Here is an 18,057-nt window from a genome sequence, read left to right as displayed (position 1 = left end):
GGGTACGAGCTCTGTACAAAATCAGTCTCCTTTCCCCTCGGGCAGCGGACAGTAGTCTTTTCTTACTTTCGCTACGGAAAGAATCTTCTCAGCTATACTGCCATATATGGCAGGTGCTCTGACAAGCAGGCCAGAAAGCTATTTCTGTAAGATTTGTGCAGTGAACAGAGGATCCCTATGCAGAGCCCTGGTTTTGAGAGGTGTAACTGAGCATGTGTCCTAACTGAGCATGTGTGTCCTCCAGCACTTAGCTCAGTAGGCAAAGGAGCAAAGTGACTGGGCAGTCCTCAAGCACACAATTCAGTAGGTAACTGCGCACATAACGGTTTATTATAATCTTTACAATAAATGTGTTATTTAATGGTGGAGCAATGCCTATAATCACATGTAAAGGGAATATCCTAGCAACAAGTAACCACTTATTTTATTTCTACATGCGAGTGCTGGACCAATTGTACTCTGTAATGTCTTATATATATATATATATTTGCAGGATAAAAAAATAAAAAAGTAATACCACCAATTTTGGGTATCGCTTCTACGCAGTGCACTTTACAGAAAAAAAATCTTTATTCTGTAGGTCCAAACGATTACCTAATTTACATAGGTTGTGTGTTATTTTACTACTTTAAAAAAAATTCCTTTTTGTAAAAAAAAAAAAAAAATTATGTATGAATGAAAAAAGTAAGCATGATTACATTTTTGTTTTTCTGTATACAGAACTGTACGGGAGCTTATTTTGCACCATAGTGTAGTTTTCATATGTACCATTTTTGTTTCAAGAGGAATTTTTTATTGCCTCATTTTTTACTTGCATATGATGTGATCAAAAATCTGCATTTCTTGTGTTTGGTAAGTTTATATTTAATAGTTTAAAAAAATTTCACACGAGGCAATACTAAATATGCTTTTTTGTTTATGGTTTTATTTTTTTACAGAGTGAAAAGGAGGGTGATTTAAATTAAGGAGGAGCTTATTTATATTTCTATAAATATATTTTTTTTATTTCACATGTTGATCAACTTGTACGGATTGCCTAGGCAGACTGTATTCGAAGATCGGTGATCGGGCGGCACAGAGTTAAAGGGGTAGTCCAGGGAACTAAACCCATAGCCCATCCTTACCCTCTCATCAACTATTTAATTGTCTAAATACCATTCATTAACTATATAGAGCGGTTTGCACTCTTTGGTTGTCACAGCCATCCACTCTGTCTTTGTCCAAATCCCTTTCTGAAAGCAGCACCCACACTCCTGAGAGACACAGACCACATGGTTTCTGCCCTGCACTGATGAGTCATGCTCTCTTTAGTGCAGAGAACTGGGAGGTGTGTGCAGCCTTAGCCAATCAGACACTGAACCTCTCTCTCTGCTCACAGAACAGGAGAGTGGGGGCTTCTCTCAGAGAGTGAGCTGGCTCGCAGAGCTGCAAGAGAAGTAGGAAAGGGGAGAGAAGGATGGCAAAGAATATCAAGCAGCAAGAGAAGACAACAGAGAGGCAGGATGGGAACGTATCCCATAGTGTGGTGGCTTTGAAGATATATATATATATATCAAAGTAGAAGCAGTGGCACTCCAGATTGGTGAAATAAAGTGGTGTCTTTATTTACTCCAAGGTGAGCTACGTTTCGGCAGCCTCACGCTGCCTTTGTCAAGCAGTGTGAGGCTTGGCAAAGGCAGTGTGAGGCTGCCGAAACGCAGCTCACCTTGGAGTAAATAAAGACACCACTTTATTTCACCAATCTGGAGTGCCACTGCTTCTACTTTGCTATATGACTCGGATCTCTGACCCAGATCAACAACAGGGAGGCACCCGTTCACCTCTACCACAGGAGTGCTGCTTTCCTCTTCTACTATATTTATATATATATATATATATATATATATATATATATATATATACACACACACTTATCTGGGGTACCCCCTCTGGCCGCTATGTTCGGGACCACACTGCACTAACTCGGCATTGAGTGTGGCACCTAAAGGGTTAATTACCAACATCAGTGTGATTGATGATATCAGTCATGAACAGTGAGTCTCAGCTGCCGATAGCTCCTAAGCTCGCTTTATAGTCCCCTAGCACGCAGCTGTGGTATATATGGTGTTCCGTGTGAAAGAGTTGATATAAGAAAGTAAATATACGCTGGGAGGTCAGTCCAATATCTTGTGCTTAGTAAAGTTGCAGACTACAATTCCCATAAAGAGCCATCTAAATAGGATAAATGCTTGGTTCAGCTCACCTCTAGAGGTAAATCCAAGAACATTCTTAAAAAGTTCATGAAAAGGGAACTGTCCCAAAAGGGAGATGAGGTCATCCTCAGACAATAGCATCCAACTTGTCTCTGGATCTTCATCCTGCATTAAGTGTGAGTAAAGAAAGAACGGGGGAGAAGATGTAAGAATGACATGATAATGAAGCTCAAAAAGACACGTATTTTGCTTGCTGCTTACTTAAAAGCGTACCCGTCAGATCCAACAAAAATTTTTTTTAAATATATCACTCAGTACCTAATTCTGACCATGTACATCTAGCACCTTTATTTCTTTTTTTATTATACTTTTAATTTAGCTCACTAGTCTGAATTCCTCTCGAAGGGAGGGGGCGTGGCCTCACTGTGCAGGTCTCCGCCCCCTCCCTCAGTAGGCTGTCTGCTCACATCTCCTCTAGCATGAGCAAAACTACAACTCCCAGCTTGTCCTCCCTAACAGTAGCGGGACACAAGCTGACAGTGGGAGGATTTTTCCTCTAGCTGTGAGCCCTGCATTCACAGCTGTCAATCAAGGAAGTGTGTCCATCACATAGGTGATGATGCATGGACACAGCAGGACTAGTACGTGTCCAAGCAAGCGGGGGGGGGGGGGGGCAGTTGTTTCGGCTTTTTCGGTATGAAATACTGAAAATTTTCTGATGAAAGCAATTGCAAAACCTATTGGTTTTACATGCTTTACAACATATGAAAAGTTTTTGTATCTGACAGTGCCCATTTAACTATTTCTGTAAAATCCATACACCTAAATGAAGGGAGCAGCGGGCAAGAGCAGCCACTTCTCCATTCATTTCAATGAGGAAAGTGGTCAAGTAGGAAAGTAGATCCAAAAACAGTAGAGGCATAGCACAAAATAGGTTTGTCATGCAGTAAAAAATTAAAATTAAAGCAACAACTCATTATTTGGATCCTCCTGTGATTATCTAGATAGATCTTCATGAATGATTCACGTGGTTCACTGGTTCACATTAGACACAAAAAATTTATCAAAAACGAATCCTTTACTAAAGCACTGACCTCCTCACCACCTTCATCCACCAAAGTCCAGTTTCCGGACTCTTTTCCTGAAGAACACTTTCTTTCATTGGGTTTCATATGGCAAAGGAAGTCTGCTCGATTTCTGTGGATAAAACAAAACATGGCATTACTTTATTTTTAGCTGCACTCTAACTCTGGAATAGTCCCTAAAATTTGTATTCTACAATTTGAATGCAACACATATAAATTTATACGTTTAAAAATGTCATCTTCTGATCCCTATAACTTTTTTATTTTTCCACGTACGGGGCGGTATGAGGACTCATTTTTTGCGCCATGATCTGAAGTTTTTATCGGTATGATTTTTGTTTTGATCGGACTTTTTGATCACTTTTTATTCATTTTTTAATGTTATAAAAAGTGACCAAAATACGCTTTTTTGGACTTTGGAATTTTTTTGCGCGTACGCCATTGACCGTACGGCTTAATTAATGATATATTTTTATAGTTCGGACATTTACGCACGCGGCGATACCACATATGTTTATTTATTTTTTTACACTGTTATTTTTTTTATGGGAAAAGGGGGGTGATTCAAACTTTTATTAGGGAAGGGGTTAAATGACCTTTATTAACACTTTTTTTTAACTTTTTTTTTGCAGTGTTATAGGTCCCATAGGGACCTATAACACTGCACACACTGATCGCTCATCCTGATCACAGGCGTGTATTAACACGCCTGTGATCAGCATTATCGGCGCTTGACTGCTCCTACCTGGATCTCAGGCACGGAGCAGTCATTCGTCGATCGGACACCGAGGAGGCAGGTAAGAGCCCTCCCGGTGTCCGATCAGCTGTTCGGGACGCCGCGATTTCACCGCGGTGGTCCCGAACAGCCCGACTGAGCAGCCGGGATACTTTCAGTTTCACTTTAGAAGCGGTGGTCAGCTTTGACCGCCTCTTCTAAAGGGTTAATACCGCACATCGCCGCGATCGGCGATGTGTGGTATTAGCCGCGGGTCCCGGCCGTTGATTAGCGCCGGGACCGACGCGATATGATAAATATACATCCTGCGTCGTTAAGGGGTTAAAAAGTCATATAAAAACTGACTGTCAGGTCTCACCTTATGGGACACATGAGAACCGCCAGCTGCTGCATAAAGTGAAACACGCCAGCCGGGTTGTGCAAGACTCGGACCTAAAACATTTAGAAAGAGACTTTTAAGGCATAACAGGAACATATTCAGTAACCCCCATTATTTATACTCAGTCTGATTAAAGCAGCACCACCCATGAAGACTTTCAAATAAAAGGTCATGCCTCATACAATTCAGAGCACGCAGTGTTAGGCCCCTGACCTCATGGGACCTGGCATATCCAAAAGTAAGCAAGTAATACAGAAGCACCACCATATCTTCAAATGCACAAAAAGCTACATAGAGCTTTAATGTTCACCAAAGTGTGTTGCAAATATTCAGCTGTGCCATACAGCCTTGGTCAAGTACGACCTGCCTGGTTGTAACACACTTTGGTGAACAATAGCTCTACGTAGCTTTTTATGCATTTAAGTTACAATGCTGCTGCAGTTTTTCTTGCTTACCCATTAATAGAGTACACAATCATAATATACATATATATATATACATAATTTTATGAATGCTGCAAATGGACTGGCTACTCACTTGAACAAATGGGGTGGCCCATTTATTAACCCCGGCTGGACAGCGCAGGACATGATTCAAGAGGAACAGGTGGTCCCCAAGACATCCAACCTTCAGTAGCACAGACACCTATGAGACAAGATTATTCATAAAGTGAGAGCAATATTGGGATCTTCTAGACTGCAATAAGGAGATTTTTTTTCTACTCACCGTAAAATCTCTTTCTTGTAGCCTTCATTGGGGCACACCTTACTGATGGGTATATGCTCTTGCCACTAGGAGGCACTGACACTAGGAAAAAAAAGTTGGCTCATCCTTGGCAGGATATACCAGCCCACTGGAAGTGAGGTAATCAGTTTTGTCACCAAGCAGTAGGAGAAGCCAACAAAGAAATATGTCCGAAGGACCCCAGAAAGGAATCCTGGATAGAAAAAAAAAAAACGGAAAAGAAAATTCAGACCAAGAAAGAAGAAATGGGTGGGTGCGGTGTCCCCCAATGAAGGCTATGAGAAAGAGATTTTACGGTGAGTATAAAAAATTCTCCTTTTCTCGGTTGCTCTTCATTGGGGGACACCTATACCAAAGCAGTCCCCTAGGGAGGGAAAAACAACCAACAGCAAAAGGGGAATCAGTCCAGAGACCGAACCCACTCAACCGTAAGGCCTGCGGACGAGTTCCAGTGCAGAGACAACCGAGGCCCACAAACTGAGCTCCCGGAAGATCGCCCATCCATGGAGAAGGACTAAGACGACAAGGAAGAGACCGTCCTATCTAGAGATTCCAAAGCTACGGCCCATAAAGAGAGACAAGAAAAGGTTGACTAGGAAGCCAGAAGGGCCGTAACCATTCCGGGAGGAGGTAGGCATCAACTCAGAGGGCTAATCCGGCTGGGAAACAAAAATGGAAAAGGGCACAAGCAAGAGAATGCCAGGGAGAGCAGCGCAAGCCTGAGCAGAAGGCGAGTACGGAAGGTGGAGACCTGAAAAACACTGGAAAAAAGAAAGCAGGATGGAGACTGGCTGTGGAGAGGCCTGGTGCAGAAAATCGATGACCAGAACAGCTGCAGACCCAAAACCTCCGTCCAAGGGGCCCCCCGCGAGCACCTGGGAGGCGAAAGAAGCTCGAGTAGAGTAATCCAGATGACCGGAACGCCCACCGCCCCGGGAGTACATTGACCCACAAAGGAGGAGACAGAAGGAATAAGGCCACAAAGGGAGCAGAATGCCCTGAAAAGGGGGCATCCCAGAACACCGGAGCGTATGACATGGCAACTGGAGATACCCGGGTCACCTGGAAGACTTATATGTAAAAATAAATGGCCAAAAGGAGCATCCCGGAACACTGGAGCAGCCGACATGGGAAACGGAGGTTCCCGAGTCGCCTGGAAGACGTACACCTGTAGAGTAAGTAAAACCAACGTCCGCGAAACTCTCCGGGTCTAGACAAGAAGAAGTGCGGTACAGAAAGACCGGCGGGGCAGGTTAGCTCTCCTGCCTGAGACCACAACCATCACTAAGGCCCAAAGAACCAGAAGGGCTGAACTAGAAAAGAAGACACACCACAGCATACTATGATAGTGTCCAAGACAAGGAGACCAACAAGACATGAACCCCAGAGGTTTGAGCGTACCGAAGCAATATCCCGTCAGGATGCGACGGAGGGGGAAACAAAAGGGAAGGTTACTCCAGAAGACTGTAACGTCAGTGTAGCGCAACTGACACCAACAAGGAAGGAGGAACAAACTCCCCCCAGGAGGAGAGCAATGGCAGGACACAAACAACAGACTGTGCTAGACCGGCTGTCGCTGAGCCATACATGAGTGCATAAACTCCTCCAACAGAGGAGAGTGCCAAATCTATATGATCAGCAGTTAATAACAAAGAAACCGGAAAAGAGCCAGGCTGCAAAAGTACGCAGCTCAGCTGATTGCTCTCAGCATAAAACAAGGGCCCAGCCAGGTACCCTACCTATATAGAGGAGGGGAAAACAAGAGGTGGTCGCTATTAAACCCAGGCCCAGACCATGCCAAGCTCCCTGATCCCCATACCCCCTGTGGAAGGGGGATGATCAAAGTGCGCCAGGCACTATAGGAGAAGTGAAATGCCGCCTGAAGGTCAGAGGGCAAAGTACTGGGTGGACGTAGTCCCCAGGAACCATGCAACAACATATTAAGAAATGGAGGAGCTAATTTGAGTCCTGACTACGAATGGAAGTAAGAAGCACACACACACACTCAAAGCGTTGAGGGGAACACCTCAACGTGGTGAAACCATGAACCAGAAGGGCGTCAACGGAGCCATTCTGGTCATTCCCTAAGGCAACAGAACCGGTGTCTGAACCACCCTGGACAGGAACCCAGGACAGATACCTGGAGGCATGGGGGGGGGGGTCGCTGAACCGACTGTGTCGCCCCATCAAGCCCCATGCCAGAGCAGAGGAGTTCAATTGCCTAAACCTGTGGAAACAAGATAACAGGAAGGCCCGAGGCACACCCCACAGAAAAAAGGGGAGGTGGACTCTACGCGTGCAGAGTGGCCTAACATATGTAGGGACACAAAAGTGTTTACTGCACGATAGTTGAGGGGCACCAAGACTGCAGACGCGAAACAAACCACGCCCCTAGCAGACCAACTTTGCCCCTTAGAAAGGGGAACAGGAAATGGAACCTGCAGGAAACGCCCACACCACAGCTCCAAATGGTTCAGCCAGACTGTGTCTGCATGTTTTCTGCTCCACATACATCCTTCATCCTTTGCGTCTGCGACAGCAGTCCTGGTGTGCTGGGACACGACGTGTCCCAGCATGTCCTATGGACTCTAGACGGGGTACAGGGATGCATTCCGAGGCTCCTCAGCCGCCACCGATCTCCCAAGGTGGCAGGGATACTATCTAAGGCTCCTAGGCCTCCCCTCTGTGTCTGTACCCCGTATAGAGTCCATAGGACATGCCGAGGCTCCTCAGCCGCTACCGATCTCCCAAGGTGGCGGGGATACTATCTAAGGCTCCTAGGCCTTCCCTCTGTGTCTGTACCCCGTATAGAGTCCATAGTACATCTTTGTACACCTCCACAGCAGTAGGGTACTGGAACTCCAGCCTCAGATACATCAGCAGTGATGAGTGACAGGCGGCGGAGGAGACCACGCAGACCACTGTCTGGCTTACTAGTATGGGTCCATAGTATCCAACGGGTCACTCCTTCGGACACCACGCAAAGCAGTGGGGTACCGGGACTCCAGCTGCAGATACATCAGCTGTGTGATGAGTGGCAGGCGGTGGAGGAAACCATGTAGACCACTGTCTGGCTTACTGGTATGGGTCCATATAGACAATGGGTCACTCCGTCGGACACCTTGCATCAGCAGTGGGGTACCGGAGTGCCAGCCGCAGATGCGGCAGCTGAGAGATGAGTGACAGGCGAGACTACTGTCCGGCATATCGACATCAGGACCAATCCATGCCCATGCGGGGACACTTCCACAGAGACCTTGCACTAGACGGGGGGGGATCCAGAGCCCTAACCGCAGATGCGGCAGCCTGTAGAGGAGGGAATCATATTGTATGACACGCCAGAACACCCCCATGATGGGTGACCGGCGGACCTGACAGAGCGCAAATTTTTTTTTAAAAAAAACACCTCTTGCAAGGGCACCTGACCAGTGTCTTGCCTATTCGGTCTGGGGCACGGTGGCCATTTGGCATGGAACTCAGTGGTAGACACTGAATATATCCTCGACAGTTTCCAAGGGATTGAGAAATCCCTGTCAGTAACTTGCCATGCACATATGTTCCCTGACAGAGTAAGAACCCTGCGGAAAATAGATACGCCAGAGGCATACCTCAACTGACAATGTAAATAGTCAGGCCACCGTACAAGGTGACTGAAGGAATAAAGCGGGCCCCCGATTCCGTCCCTAGAAAAGGGACCCTGCAGATATTAAACTGATAAAAACAGATGTGAAAGGCCAAGACTGTAATAGAGTTTGGTTGCCACAAGGGGGAGCTCAAGAAGTAATGAAAAATCCAGGGCGTAATACAATTGAAGGTCACAATTGGGGGCCATACACCACCAAACGGTCTTTGTGATCTTGTGGGAAGATTCGGAACCCGGCCGCATGAACGGGGCAGCGGCCGCACGATCTGTGGCCATTATAGGAAGGGGGCTGGGAAACTGGGTGAAAGACGCAGCCGGTTCCTCCCTCAAAGGAGAAGCACCCGGCAGCATGGGGAGCACTGAGGGCAGTCAGCCATGTGGGATGGGAGACCCGCTGCCTGCAGTTGTAGGTATCACAATCATGTGGGACCTTCACCAAACCCCTAACAGCAAAAAGTAATGTTAGAGAAATCAACTGACGTATATTGTACCTACATAACAGAAAAGGCCAGTATATTTTACAAGGCAGTACTCCCCTATATGGGGCACTTACAGTGGGGATCAAAAGTTTGGGCACCCCAGGTAAAATTGGTATTAATGTGCATAAAGAAGCCAAGGAAAGATGGAAAAATCTCCAAAAGGCATCAAATGACAGATTAGACATTTTTATAATATGTCAACAAAAGTTAGATTTTATTTCCATCATTTACACTTTCAAAATAACAAAACAAAAAAATGGCATCTGCAAAAGTTTGGGCACCCTGCAGAATTTATAGCATGCATTGCCCCCTTTGCAAAGCTGAGACCTGCCAGTGTCATGGATTGTTCTCAATCATCATCTGGGAAGACCAGGTGATGTCAATCTCAAAGGTTTTAAATGCCCAGACTCATCTGACCTTGCCCCAACAATCAGCACCATGGGTTCTTCTAAGCAGTTGTTTAGAAATCTGAAACTGAAAATAGTTGACGCTCACAAAGCTGGAGAAGGCTATAAGAAGATAGCAAAACTTTTTCAGATGTCAATATCCTCTGTTCGGAATGTACTTAGGAAATGGCAGTCATCAGGAACAGTGGAAGTTAAAGCATGATCTGGAAGACCAAGAAAAATATCAGACAGAATAGCTTGCAGGATTGTGAGAAAAACAATTCAAAACCCACGTTTGACAATCCCTCCAGAAAGATCTGGCAGACACTGGAGTTGTGGTGCACTATTCCACTATAAAGAGATACTTATGGTCTTCATGGAAGAGCCATTAGAAGAAAACCTCTTCTACGTCCTCACCACAAAAATCAGCGTTTGAACTTTGCAAATGAACATATAGACAAGCCTGATGCATTTTGGAAACAAGTTCTGTGGACCGATGATGTTAAAATTGAACTTTTTGGCCGGAATGAGCAAAGGTACGTTTGGAGAAGAAGGGGAACAGAATTTCAGCAAATTTTGGATGCTAACTTGATGCCATCTGTGAAAAAGCTGAAGTTAAAGAGAGGATGGCTTCTACAAATGGATAATGATCCTAAAACACACCTCGAAATCCATGGGGATTACATCAAGAGGCGTAAACTGAATGTTTTGCCATGGCCTTCACAATCTCCTGACCTCAACATAATTGAAAATCTATGGTTAGACCTTAAAAGAGCAGTGCGTGACAGACAGCCCAGAAATCTCAAAGATCTGGAAGACTTTTGTAAGGAAGAATGGGCAAAGATACCTCAAACAAAAATTGAAAGACTCTTGGCTGGCTACAAAAAGCATTTACAAGCTGTGATACTTGCCAAAGGGGGCAGTACAAGATATTAACTCTGCAGGGTGCCCAAACTTTTGCAGACACCATTTTTTTGTTTTCTGTTATTTTGAAAGTGTAAATGATGGAAATAAAATCTAACTTTTGTTGACATATTATAAGAATGTCTAATCTGTAATTTGATGCCTTTTGGAGATTTTTCCATCTTTCCTTGGCTTTTTTATGCACATTAATACAAATTTTTACCTGGGGTGCCCAAACGTTTGATCCCCACTGTATGAGTTATCACTGAAGCAACATAGCACATGCTACAAGCTGGAAAGTGCAGACTAGTGCTGTATTTAGGACACATTATATACCAACAAGTGGATTGAAGACATAGATGTAAAAACTGTTAATGCTTCTGACAATCTAATCATCACATATTGCAATATAAGCCTCATGCTCGTTTATTATTGGTGTCATATATTCATACTGTCTAAATAGGAATCTAAGGTTGGATTCATTTGTGGTCTATATTTACACCATGGACAAATAAAAATTAAAAAAACTGCATGTCTACATGTGTTCTTAGGGTGAATTTTACATCATGTTTTTGCTATACGCTTGCCATATACGGTTTCTATTTGAAAACCATATAAAACCATATGGAACACTGTATACATTGACCTACCATACAAAATCTTACACAACTAGTTTGATATGGCAAGTTTTTTGTACTTGTACTGTTTCATGATGGGAGTATTAATACCCCTCGGCTGTGGGAGTCTGCAGGCAGCTGTGTTGACTGTGTTGCCGAATAATTTGTACTACAACTCCCATCATTGCACAGACTATGTTCCATGTTGGGAGTAGTAGTACAGGGGCAGAGGGACTGACCGTACCAGGTCTCAATCCTGAGACCCACTGCGATCCTAACTTATAAGCCTGTGAAGCGGGCAACATGCCAATCTGTTTCCCAGCTGGCCAGTGATGTGAAGAATCTAAAATCTCTGCACTGTAACTTCATGTTCACCACCGGGAACCCTGATTGTTCAATTGGTGCAGACCAATGAGGGCTCTCTGCAGGAAATATGAAGTTACTACTCCAAACATGGAACAGACTCTGTTTTATGATGGGAGTAGTAGTACAAACACTATTCATGTGCCTTCCAAACAGTGGCGAGAGCAGAACTTTGCTATGTTCAGAAGGTGCTTAGAGAATAAATGGTGGGGGAACAATTGACTTTTGTTTTCATAATCACTGGAAGTCCCAGCAGCCAGACCCCCAGCAATCACCTAGTTATACCATATCCTGATGATAGAGGATAACTTTTAATCTTAATATAATACAAGATTTGGGATTTGCACAAACAAACTGGATGCAATAGCGCCATTACTCCTTGTAACCAGGCAGCCTGGCAGGTTATCAGTGTATGTGGATGTGATATGTAGTTGGAGTACATGGAATAAGCCTCACCAGCTTCTGAAGCCAGAGCAGAATATCGTTCTGGAACTGTGTGTCTTCTATAACTCTCCTTGTAAAGCTGAACAGGACACTGATACACTCCTTCAGCAGGATCAGATCGGAGTGAGACCCTTCCACTTTCTGAGGGGCTGTTCAAAAAACAAATTAATAATGATTGATCTTAGCATCTTAATATCTTTGTACGTACAATAACAATTTGTTGCAAAGATCACAAATTGGTTTTAAAAAGCTGGGTGACTTCTACTGTGTGACCCATTGGCCCAGGAGGACACTGCACATAAACAGAGGAGAAGCACAAGTCTCTTATCTGTCCAATAGTTTGCTGCAAGTATCAGGTGTAAGTAGTTAAAGTAGTAAAACTGTCACTTAAACAGGTACAAACTGTTCTGAACGCTGGAGCCGGGAGCTCTTGACGTCATAGCCCCGCCCCCTCAAGACGTGCCCTGCCCCCTCAATGAAAGTCTATGGGAGGGGACGGGACGGCAAAGATCGGTGTTATCGGTGGTCAATTGCTCAAGCCTGGATTTCAGGCCGCTTGGACACGACGGAGGCAGCTAAGGGGACCTCCGCTCACATTCTAGCAGATTTCCCCACGATGGTCCCGATCAGCCCGACTGAGCTGCCGGGTAGCTTTCACTTTCCTTTTAGACGTGGCGATCAACTTTGAACGCCAAGTCTAAAGTGTTAATAGCGCACAGCACAACGATCGGTGCCGCACGCTATTAGCCCAGGGTCCCGGCTTTCATAAGCCACTGGGACCGACCCGGTATGACGCAGGGTCACTGCTCCCTGCGTCCTTAAGAGGTTAAAAACTACGTATTTTCTTAAATAAAAATTTTGATTGCTAAAGCTGTGAAAAAATTGTTTAAAAAAAAAAAAAAAAAAACTCCATTAGGGGTCTCTGTCTCTTTAATTTTGCAAATGAACCCTGGTTACCAAGTCCTTTTGGTCCAGCAACTAGGAGGGCAGGGGGAAGGAAGGGGTGTGGTTCTCACCCTGCTTTGTGCCTCAGTGCAGTATATCAGCCAACTTTCACCAGTGTGGGACAGCTTGCAATCTTTTCAGAAGAGGAGCCTTTCCATGCACACTGACAAGCAAAGGCGCTCAATTATTTATATGCAAGATGGTTTCTCTTTAGCAAATTAGACATAATGTCACACCAAACTCCAAAAATGGGCTGGACAAAATTATTGGCACCCTTTCAAAATTGTGGAAAAATAAGATTGTTTCAAGCATGTGATGCTCCTTTAAACTCACCTGGTGCAAGTAACAGGTGTGGACAAAATAAAAATCACATATGAAAGCAGATTAAAAGGAGAGAAGTTCACTTAGTCTTTGCATTGTGTGTCTGTGTGTGCCCCACTAAGCATGGACAACAGAAAGAGGAGAAGAGAATTGTCTGAGGACTTGAGAACCAAAATTGTGGAAAAATATCAATCTGAAGGTTACAAGTCCATCTCCAGAGATCTAGATTTTCCTTTTTCCACAGTGTGCAACATTATCAAGAAGTTTGCAACCCATGGCACTGTAGCTAATCTTTCTGGGCGTGGACGGAAGAGAAAAATTTATGAAAGGTGTCAACGCAGGATAGTCCAGATGGCGGATAAGCAGCCCCAAACAAGTTCCAAAGTTATTCAAGCTGTCCTATAGGCTCAGGGAGCATCAGTGTCAGCACAAACTATCCGTTGACATTTAAATGAAATGAAACGCTATGGCAGGAGACCCAGGAGGACCCGACTGCTGACACAGAGACATAAAAAAGCAAGACTACATTTTGCCAAAATGAACTTGAGTAAGCTAAAATCCTTCTGGGAAAACGTCTTGTGGACAGATGAGACCAAGATAGAGCTTTTTGGTAAAGCACATGATTCTACTGTTTACTGAAAAAGGAAAGAGGCCTACAAAGAAAAGAACACAGTACCTACAGTGAAATAATGTGGAGGTTCAATGATGTTTTGGGGTTGTTTTGCTGCCTCTGGCACTGGGTGCCTTGAATGTGTGCAAGGCATCATGAAATCTGAGGATTACCAACAAATATTGGGTCGCACTGTACAGCCCAGTGTCAGAAAGCTGGGTTTGCGTCCGAGATCTTGGGTCTTTCAGCAGGACAATGACTCCAAACATATGTTAAAAAGCAACTAGAAATGGATGTCAACAAAGTGCTGGAGAGTTCTGAAGTGGCAGCAATGAGTCCAAATCTAAATCCCATTGAACACCTGTGGAGAGATCTTAAAATCGCTGTTGGGAAAAGGCGCCCTTCCAATAAGAGAGACCTGGAGCAGGAAGAGTGGTTCAACATTCCGGCTGAGAGGTGTAAGAAGCTTATTGATGGTTATAGGAAGCGACTGATTTCAATTATATTTTCCAAAGGGTGTGCAACCAAATATTAAGTTAAGGGTGCCAATAATTTTGTCCAGTCCATTTTTGGAGTTTGGTGTGACATTATGTCCAATTTGCTTTATTTCCTCCCTTTTTTGGTTTAGTTCCAATACACACAAACATGTGTATAGCAAAACTGCAATGCTTTTCTGTGAGAAATAGTTAATTTTCTAGAAAAATTTCAGGGGTGCCAACATTTACAGCCATGACTGTACTAGTATTATATAAAATGGTATATAGAAGGTGGAGACCCTGTTACAGCTTTTGTACTGGATCACAGTGTCTTCATGTGACAGATTTTAAAGGGGTATTCCGGCTTTAGACATTTTATCCCCTATTCAAAGGATAGGGGATAAGATGTCTGATCTCGGGGGGCCCGCCACTGGGACCCACCGTGATCTCCCTGCAGCACCAGAAACCGGAAGTTTTCGGGACTGGAGACATGACATAACGCCACGCCCCCCTCGTGAGGTTACGTCACGCCCCCTCCATTCATGTCTATGGGAGGGGGTGTAACAGTCGTAATGCTGGTGCTGCAGGGAGATGGCGGAGGGTCCCAGCGGTGGCCCCCCGCGATCAGACATTTTATCTCCTATGCTTTGGATTGGGGATAAAATGTCTAAAGCCGGAATACCCCTTCAACACTCTGACTGCTGGAAGTAAATTGGACCTTCCTTGTCTACATCTTAAAAAAGGTGAGAAATTCTAATGCAAAAGATATTAGACAACTACACAAATATTTACTGTACAACTGTTTAGCTTTATTTACATAAAGTTTGACATCGAAGTCATGGTCACTGATCCTGGGGCTATCCTGTCCAATACTATAAGGATTTAATTATATAGACACAAGGTTAGAGTTCTTACCGTGGTCCGGATGGTACACCGCTACTGATTTCAGGAAAGGTGAGTTGTTTACCAGTCCGTAGATATAAGACTCAACCTGCAGGCGGGACAGGACTGATGTGTACGAGTGCAGGGCAAATGTCTGGTGTAGGTGGTCTGACTTCAGCTCAAAGAGTCTCTTCAGGTCCGCTAATGCTGAGGTGTTGATTTCCGCCGTCTGATAGTGGTGATATCCGACGACTTTCGCCTGATCTTCACAAAGTCCCTGGGAGGTAGAAAGTCATAGGAAGTGCTCATTATCTATTTTAGCTTTTTTTTATACTTCATCAATAATAAGGCTGTAAAATATTTTTTCCACTATTAGTTTTCGAGGCAATTTTATTACTCTATTATATAGCTCTGACAACGCTGTACACAGACTGCTATCACTCACATCAGGCCTTGTCCTCAAAAGCTCACAATCTAACGTGTCAATGGAAAGATCTGACCAATCAGATTAGGCTTTTCACTTGTAAAACACCTGTATTACATTAGTGCACATGTTCTGTACTATTTAGCTGTACCAGGGTTAGCTGCTCCTTTGGACACCAGGTGAGGGTGGCTCCATTTTTTAGGACACTGTGTGTTCTGTACAGGACCCTGAAGAAGCTCCTGTCCTCTACACAGACAGTGATTACAGCTCCCAGCAGATCTTTATTACTTTTATATATATATAAGGACTTGCTTTATTTGTATTAGTTATCTACTTATTTTTCTTAAGGGGTACTCTGCCCTAGACATCTTATCCCCTATACGAAGGACAGAGGATAAGATGTCTGATGGTGGGGGTCTGTTTAGAATGACGGGTGCTGCATGGAGATCGCGGGGGGACCTTAGGGGGCCTCAGGACCATTTACCAGGTTTCCATAGAGTTATGGTCTCAACATACAATGGTCGTCGTGGAACCAATTCATATTGTAATCATATGGATGCCCATTCATTTGAATGTCATACTACATTTTACCAGCAGAGGCCACTGAACATGAAATCAGGTTGGGAGCGCAGTACCACATGTCTTTAACCACTTAACCCATTCCCGACCCATGACATACATGTACGTCATGAACGGGAAGGTTTTCCTGACCTATGACGTACATGTACGTCATGCAGATACTGGCCGCTACTCGCGGCATCCCGCCGTGCCCAGTAAGATGGTGGCTATCACTGATAGCCAGTCATCTTGCCTCGGGACCTAGGGGGGGGGGGAGGGGGGGGGGTTGTCCCCCCCCCCCCCTATAGCGATCTCTCCTATCAACTAGTCAAATCTGACTAGCTGATGGCAGCGTTTCGCACAGAAAAATCCTGAGCAGCGCAGTGTGTGTGTCCCGATCACAGGGATCGGGACACACACACTAGGGGTGTGAATCGCCAAGAATTTGGCGATTCGATTCGAATCGCGATACCAGTGTGGCGATTCGATATATCCCGATATATCGCGATACCGTCTAGGTGACGATACATCGCGATATATCCCGATACATCGCCCACCTGGGAGCATTCATAGATCCCAATAGACGCCGCTGTCAGCTTTGACAGCGGTGATCTAGTACTCCGGCGCGCACTTTTCTCATGTTATCCCGTCCGGGCTGCAAAATAAAATAAAACGCACTTTATCTTACCTGCCAACGAGCCCCCGGAGCTCCGGTACAGTCCGGTACAGGTGTTCGGTCCCCGGGCTGTATTCTTCTTACTTCCTGTTAGTCCGGCACGTCACATGGAGCTTCAGCCTATCACCAGCGGAGGCGGGACATCGCTGCGGCCAGTGATAGGCTGAAGCTCCATGTGACGTGCCGGACTAACAGGAAGTAAGAAGAATACAGCCCGGGGACCGAACACCTGTACCGGAGCTCCGGGGGCTCGTTGGCAGGTAAGATAAAGTGCGTTTTATTTTATTTTGCAGCCTGGATAGGATAAAATGAGAAAAGTGCGCACCGGATACTCCTTTACTAGCCAGCCGCGGCGATTGCCGCATGCTGGCTATTAGCGGCGGCCCCCGGCTACTGAAATCAGCCGGGGGTCGCATAGTACGGAGCGGGCACGAGTCGGAGCCCGCTCCATACACCCAGAGCGACGCCGTGTCAGATCCGGCCTGCCCGGCTCCACAAATGTGGAACTTTTATCTCCTGATGCCCAAGACATGACATGCTGTTCCAGGCGTCCGCAGATAAAAATTCCACATCCCTAAAAGAATCGATTCAAAAATATTTTGAATCGATTCTGTATCGGCAAATGAAAAAATCGCGATTATCGCGAGAATCGATTTTTTCTTACATCCCTAACACACACTGCTCTGCTAGAAGACCCCAGTGCCCCTTACCTTTCCCCCCTTCCCCCGGTGTCCCTTTCCCCTCCTGAGCTGCTGACGCTGTGCCCGCCGTCATGCTTTAGTTTCACTTTATTTTTTTGTAAAGGAGCTGTTTTGTTGTACAACAGCTCCCCCAAGTGTCCTAAACCTGTTACTGCATGTTTTGTGCACTAGACACTAGGGGAAAGCTGTTGTACAGAAGTAAAAAAATTAATAAAAAATAAAAATATACACACGCACACACACACATATTTTTTCCTCCTTGCATTTTAAAAATCATAACTCTTATATTTTCATCCACAGACTAGGGCTTATTTTTGCGCGAACAGTTGTACTTTGTAATGACATCACTCACTTTACCATAAAATGTATGGCGGAAAAAAAAATACTATTTGTGTGGTTAAATTGAAAAGAAAACCGCAATTTTGCAAATTTTGAAAGGTTTAGTTTTCACGCTGTACAATTTACAGTAAAATGACATGTTTTCTTTATTCTG

At 44.7% G+C, this 18,057-nt stretch overlaps 1 protein-coding gene across 2 annotated transcripts in view; it reads right to left on the bottom strand.

Annotated features, from left to right (window-relative positions):
• EPG5 (ectopic P-granules 5 autophagy tethering factor) overlaps positions 1 to 18,057 on the bottom strand; it is a 167,160-nt gene that overhangs the window by 129,934 nt on the left and 19,169 nt on the right. For both annotated transcript variants that reach the window (XM_056543389.1, XM_056543398.1), the window contains exons 3-8: positions 15,239 to 15,482; positions 11,984 to 12,120; positions 4,930 to 5,037; positions 4,372 to 4,445; positions 3,287 to 3,389; positions 2,243 to 2,357 (exon numbers count right to left, since the gene is read on the bottom strand). In XM_056543389.1, the coding sequence (XP_056399364.1) occupies positions 2,243 to 2,357; positions 3,287 to 3,389; positions 4,372 to 4,445; positions 4,930 to 5,037; positions 11,984 to 12,120; positions 15,239 to 15,482 (781 nt within the window). The remainder of the gene's footprint in view (positions 1 to 2,242; positions 2,358 to 3,286; positions 3,390 to 4,371; positions 4,446 to 4,929; positions 5,038 to 11,983; positions 12,121 to 15,238; positions 15,483 to 18,057) is intronic.

This window comes from Hyla sarda, chromosome 1 (assembly GCF_029499605.1).
Source record: "Hyla sarda isolate aHylSar1 chromosome 1, aHylSar1.hap1, whole genome shotgun sequence".
NCBI classification, from domain to species: Eukaryota; Metazoa; Chordata; class Amphibia; order Anura; family Hylidae; genus Hyla; species Hyla sarda.
Note: the sequence above shows the minus strand (reverse complement) of the source record. Positions and strands in the feature narration are given on the sequence as shown.